Here is a 5,595-nt window from a genome sequence, read left to right as displayed (position 1 = left end):
ATTTGCAATGGGGGTGCATAACGTACTTGGGGGGGGGGGGGGGAGGGAGGGAGGAGGACAAACGGAAAAAATCCGACACATGCGCAGTCTGATATTAATCTTGGATTTAATTTCTAAGCGACTTTAGCAGAGTCACTTAACATTGCTAGAAACACGAACTTAGTAAGTTTTAAAACCTGGCACAGCATACATCTGGCATTTTAAAACTTGCACTCGAGTGTTTCGAGGCAATATGTTTAATGAATATCACATGCAAAAAATAATAGGATTTGAACTTTATGAACTCAGTATGGTTCATAAATTATTGATATATGAGAGATAGAACAGAAACAGTTTCCTTCAGTTATAGACTTGTTCTTATTTTTCTGTCCTTAAAATGAGACTCTCGTTATTCTAGAACTGCTGCTGGAAGACATTACCCTCCTTAGAATCTGTATTTCAGACTGTCGGGCTCTATTCTGTCAAAGCAGCCAGTAAATAAATTTGTAAATGTTGAAACATTTACAGTTGATTGGGCTTCAAATGATGCAACTGAATTGTGACCACAATTTTGCTCCCTGATTCAAAATAGGCGAATTTTATCTGAAGATTGAATCGAGCACGATAGGTTAGTGCATTACGTTTCAAGTTGTTCTGACCTTTTTGATCGATAAGTATTTAGGAACCATAATTGACCCCTTCGCTCGTTGCCCCACTAACTTATTTTTCTCATCAGAAAACAATTAATCTCGCGTTTATTAAGAGGTTTAATACAAATAGGTACAGCAAGAGGGCGTAAGTTTATCGCAGATTTTGTAAGAATTTTCACGCGATATTTATTTTTGAGCAAAACGTATTTGAATTAACCCGCCTCTTCCCCTAAATTCATTAAGCTTCAGCTTTGTTAATTATGATTAATTTAATGGTATTTTGTTTTGGATTTATGTCATTGCCAATCAGCCATTTTTTGTAATTTACCTTTTTCTGTCAATCTAAACTCTCTTCAGTTTTGAAGTATGTTAAATTGATTCTCCAGAGACAGAAATGCTCTTTCAAACAAACAGAAATTTCTGCACACTATTTGAAGTTACAATGTAATAGCCCTAATTCAATTTGTCAAGTCTATTATGTTCTAATCGAATTATCGTCGGACATTTGCCTTCAAATTTATGTCTCAATTTTGGAGTGTAGAAATTCTTAGTCTATTAAGAGAGACATTTTATTCACGCAACATTGATCGATAACTATTCTCAACCTTTTCGGTAAAGCATCATTGCTATTCATATGAGCAATTTGTTTAGCGAAAAAAATGGTAACCGGGGAATAATGCATTCTGTTTAAAATTTCCGATTAAACTGTTTTAGAATAAATATTTTGCATTTTGAGCTTAATTATGTTAAGACGGCACTGTTTAAAAATAGAAATTCCTTCATTAAAAGGCGCCCCGAATCAAATCAGGGTTGCCGAATCACAAGAAGCTTGAGTAAATGAACAAGATTTGAAAAGATTATCCCTGCCTTGTTCAATTCAGAGGCAAAATTGAACTAGTAGGTTTAAGAATGTGTCTATGGCATAAAATTCCAATCAGCAAAATGTTAATCAAAATCCATTCCATTCATGAGTATATAATGACTGTAATGATGGGCAAGTACTTGTCACGGTCTTTGAAACCTTTGATCAAATCAGCGACAATACAAGTATATAAACTACTTCTTAAGAAAATATTAGGTTGTCAGTTGGTTGATTGCTGCGCAAATAAACTAGCAAGAAATGAGTAGTTGTCTGTAGTATCACAGAAAATCTGTTTGATAATGATTATGATTATCAGTTTCTGAAAATATTACTTATGAAGCGAAGAAAATAATAAGCAATTATTTATCCTGAAAATTCAAAATGTTTGCAAATGAATTTTTTCGATGTTTTCTAACAAACAATTGAAAGCATTAAAAAATAATCCAAAAAATTATCTAATTGTACAGAAAAGGGTAACAATCAGTTTTTTTCAATAAAACTAATTTGAGGCATACAAGATAAACAATTTCAAGGCTGTGCTCGTGGAATTTTTTTTTAAGTTAAAGAAAACAAATAGGAGTGCAGGAATCATGCTCATTAAAATTAAGAATTCAAAAAATAATGTTCCAATAGGGAAATCGCAGAAATTGAAATACGGATTGCCCGCAATTAATTAACTTGCTGCAAATTTGGGATTCGAACAAAGGAATTGAAATGTACGACATTTATATATAATACACATGGCTTTGACAAAAAATGTATTGGGCAATGGATTAATCTTCATGATTCTCACCCGTTAGGCAATCCAAAGCTGAGAAACTGTCCGAAATTGTAAACGGAAACAAATAAAACGTGAGATCTCAATCATTTGCAAGCTAAAGACTGTAAAAAGATGATTTTAAAACTACTATTTGTTAAAATATCGAACAAACTATAGTCTTGAACTTAGTGAGAATTAGAAAGAAAGTTTAACTTACCAGATTACAAAGACAAAAGCAAATTGACTTTAATCAAAGAATTTATATAAATTAATCGTCAAAGAAATGGTGCTTAGAATCAATATTCGGTTCAAATCGGTTAATCTAGATAACTAAAATTAGAGTGAGACTAATTGATGTAAAATCTTTCCAGCATGTATTGAATGATCATGATACCACCGGAAGTGTGCACGAATTCTTAGAAAAGTGTAAATGCATACCACCTATGGTAAGGAAATTTCAGGGAAATTTGCCGAAGCAAACAAAATTGGGTAACCCTTGCGACCCCCACTGTAATTCATGGTGCTAAGATTAGTTTTGTGTCTTGACTTTCGCGCACTGATAATGGGTATATATACAGCTGATATAAAAATACTACCTCATTAAAAATCACATTAAAAGATTTGTTTCTGTGTAGGTGATTGCACCCGAGACGGTTGAGGGCACGAAGTACAATGGTATCCCAATTCCAGTTCCACCTGACAAGGTTCTGGAACAGTACGATCACCAGCTGAAGATAGCATCTAATCTACACAACTCAAATACCACATCCACCTCATCCCCCGCTCTTCATCCGGGGTCTACTGGAGCTAGTAATCAGAAGGGCGCACCTGTTATCTCGGAAAGAGGGGAAAAGGGAATGCCGACTGGGACTCAAACTCCCAAATTGATGCTGGTTGCTTTTTACGAGACACCTACGACATGGTAAGAAGTTGATAATTCTCATTCGGGGTTAAAACTTGTACCTGCAGAGATTTGGAAAGGCTCTCTATTTGTTCATTTGTTCGTGTTCGGTCTTTGGCGTTTCTTAGTGTACTTGCACCGATGGTTGCCTGCATTCGAAATACAATGGTGGCATATATTTGCTTGCATAATTCTGAGGCAATCTTTGATTCCTTACATCTGTCATTACAGAAACTAGATATTTTGGTGCCTACAGAAAAATACTTCTAATCAGACTAAATCAGAGCACTGTATACACTGAAACTTGTCCGGTTGTCCTGCCACACCCTATAATTTCCTCTCTGAGAATGTCCCACCGTACGCTGGATGTTGGTATGATAATAGTTAGTTCTAAGTCTGGACCTCCTCGACTTGGGATAGTCAGATCATGTTCGTTTTCCGTGGGTACAACGCCGATAATTGTATGAAATCATATACAGATCTTGGATATGGTTAGTGACATACCATTGCTGTGAAATCGTGTTCTTTTGGCGATGAAACCAAATTTAGGGCAATGATTTTGGGATTTTCAGGCAGTGGGTGAGCGAGAACCAGCTGGAACCCCTGTTCACAGACGAGGCGCTAGACGAGGCCAAGTTGGAGGAGCCACGGAAGTCGGTGGACAAGCTGAAGGTACGTGTGGCATACTCGAAGGCTAGGAGGGCTTACGAACTGTTCAGTGGACAAAGAGACCCAACTGACGATGTGATTCAATGAACTTATCGAACAATCAAACTGTCATCATTTGTACATAGTCATAGAATGGAACTATTTCTGTTTCTCCATTTGTTGACAAATGGGATCTTTTCCGTTTGTGCCCCCCTCCCCCAGCTTGCTGCGTGCATATTATTTGCAATGGGGGTGCATAACGTACTTGGGGGGGGAGGGAGGGAGGAGGACAAACGGAAAAAATCCGACACATGCGCAGTCTGATATTAATCTTGGATTTAATTTCTAAGCGACTTTAGCAGAGTCACTTAACATTGCTAGAAACACGAACTTAGTAAGTTTTAAAACCTGGCACAGCATACATCTGGCATTTTAAAACTTGCACTCGAGTGTTTCGAGGCAATATGTTTAATGAATATCACATGCAAAAAATAATAGGATTTGAACTTTATGAACTCAGTATGGTTCATAAATTATTGATATATGAGAGATAGAACAGAAACAGTTTCCTTCAGTTATAGACTTGTTCTTATTTTTCTGTCCTTAAAATGAGACTCTCGTTATTCTAGAACTGCTGCTGGAAGACATTACCCTCCTTAGAATCTGTATTTCAGACTGTCGGGCTCTATTCTGTCAAAGCAGCCAGTAAATAAATTTGTAAATGTTGAAACATTTACAGTTGATTGGGCTTCAAATGATGCAACTGAATTGTGACCACAATTTTGCTCCCTGATTCAAAATAGGCGAATTTTATCTGAAGATTGAATCGAGCACGATAGGTTAGTGCATTACGTTTCAAGTTGTTCTGACCTTTTTGATCGATAAGTATTTAGGAACCATAATTGACCCCTTCGCTCGTTGCCCCACTAACTTATTTTTCTCATCAGAAAACAATTAATCTCGCGTTTATTAAGAGGTTTAATACAAATAGGTACAGCAAGAGGGCGTAAGTTTATCGCAGATTTTGTAAGAATTTTCACGCGATATTTATTTTTGAGCAAAACGTATTTGAATTAACCCGCCTCTTCCCCTAAATTCATTAAGCTTCAGCTTTGTTAATTATGATTAATTTAATGGTATTTTGTTTTGGATTTATGTCATTGCCAATCAGCCATTTTTTGTAATTTACCTTTTTCTGTCAATCTAAACTCTCTTCAGTTTTGAAGTATGTTAAATTGATTCTCCAGAGACAGAAATGCTCTTTCAAACAAACAGAAATTTCTGCACACTATTTGAAGTTACAATGTAATAGCCCTAATTCAATTTGTCAAGTCTATTATGTTCTAATCGAATTATCGTCGGACATTTGCCTTCAAATTTATGTCTCAATTTTGGAGTGTAGAAATTCTTAGTCTATTAAGAGAGACATTTTATTCACGCAACATTGATCGATAACTATTCTCAACCTTTTCGGTAAAGCATCATTGCTATTCATATGAGCAATTTGTTTAGCGAAAAAAATGGTAACCGGGGAATAATGCATTCTGTTTAAAATTTCCGATTAAACTGTTTTAGAATAAATATTTTGCATTTTGAGCTTAATTATGTTAAGACGGCACTGTTTAAAAATAGAAATTCCTTCATTAAAAGGCGCCCCGAATCAAATCAGGGTTGCCGAATCACAAGAAGCTTGAGTAAATGAACAAGATTTGAAAAGATTATCCCTGCCTTGTTCAATTCAGAGGCAAAATTGAACTAGTAGGTTTAAGAATGTGTCTATGGCATAAAATTCCAA

At 35.8% G+C, this 5,595-nt stretch overlaps 1 protein-coding gene across 1 annotated transcript; it reads left to right on the top strand.

Annotated features, from left to right (window-relative positions):
- The first annotated feature begins 1,607 nt into the window (after positions 1 to 1,607).
- Positions 1,608 to 4,039, top strand: LOC142340670 (uncharacterized). The gene is made up of 3 exons (XM_075391360.1): positions 1,608 to 1,676; positions 2,887 to 3,173; positions 3,725 to 4,039. The coding sequence occupies exons 1-3, from the start codon at positions 1,608 to 1,610 to the stop codon at positions 3,906 to 3,908; spliced, it is 540 nt and encodes a 179-aa protein (XP_075247475.1). The 3' UTR covers positions 3,909 to 4,039.
- Positions 4,040 to 5,595: the final 1,556 nt, after the last annotated feature.

The sequence above is a fragment of the Convolutriloba macropyga genome, chromosome 6, assembly GCF_964194025.1.
Source record: "Convolutriloba macropyga chromosome 6, txConMacr16.3, whole genome shotgun sequence".
NCBI classification, from domain to species: Eukaryota; Metazoa; Xenacoelomorpha; order Acoela; family Convolutidae; genus Convolutriloba; species Convolutriloba macropyga.
This window is presented reverse-complemented; position numbering and strand designations above follow the sequence as displayed.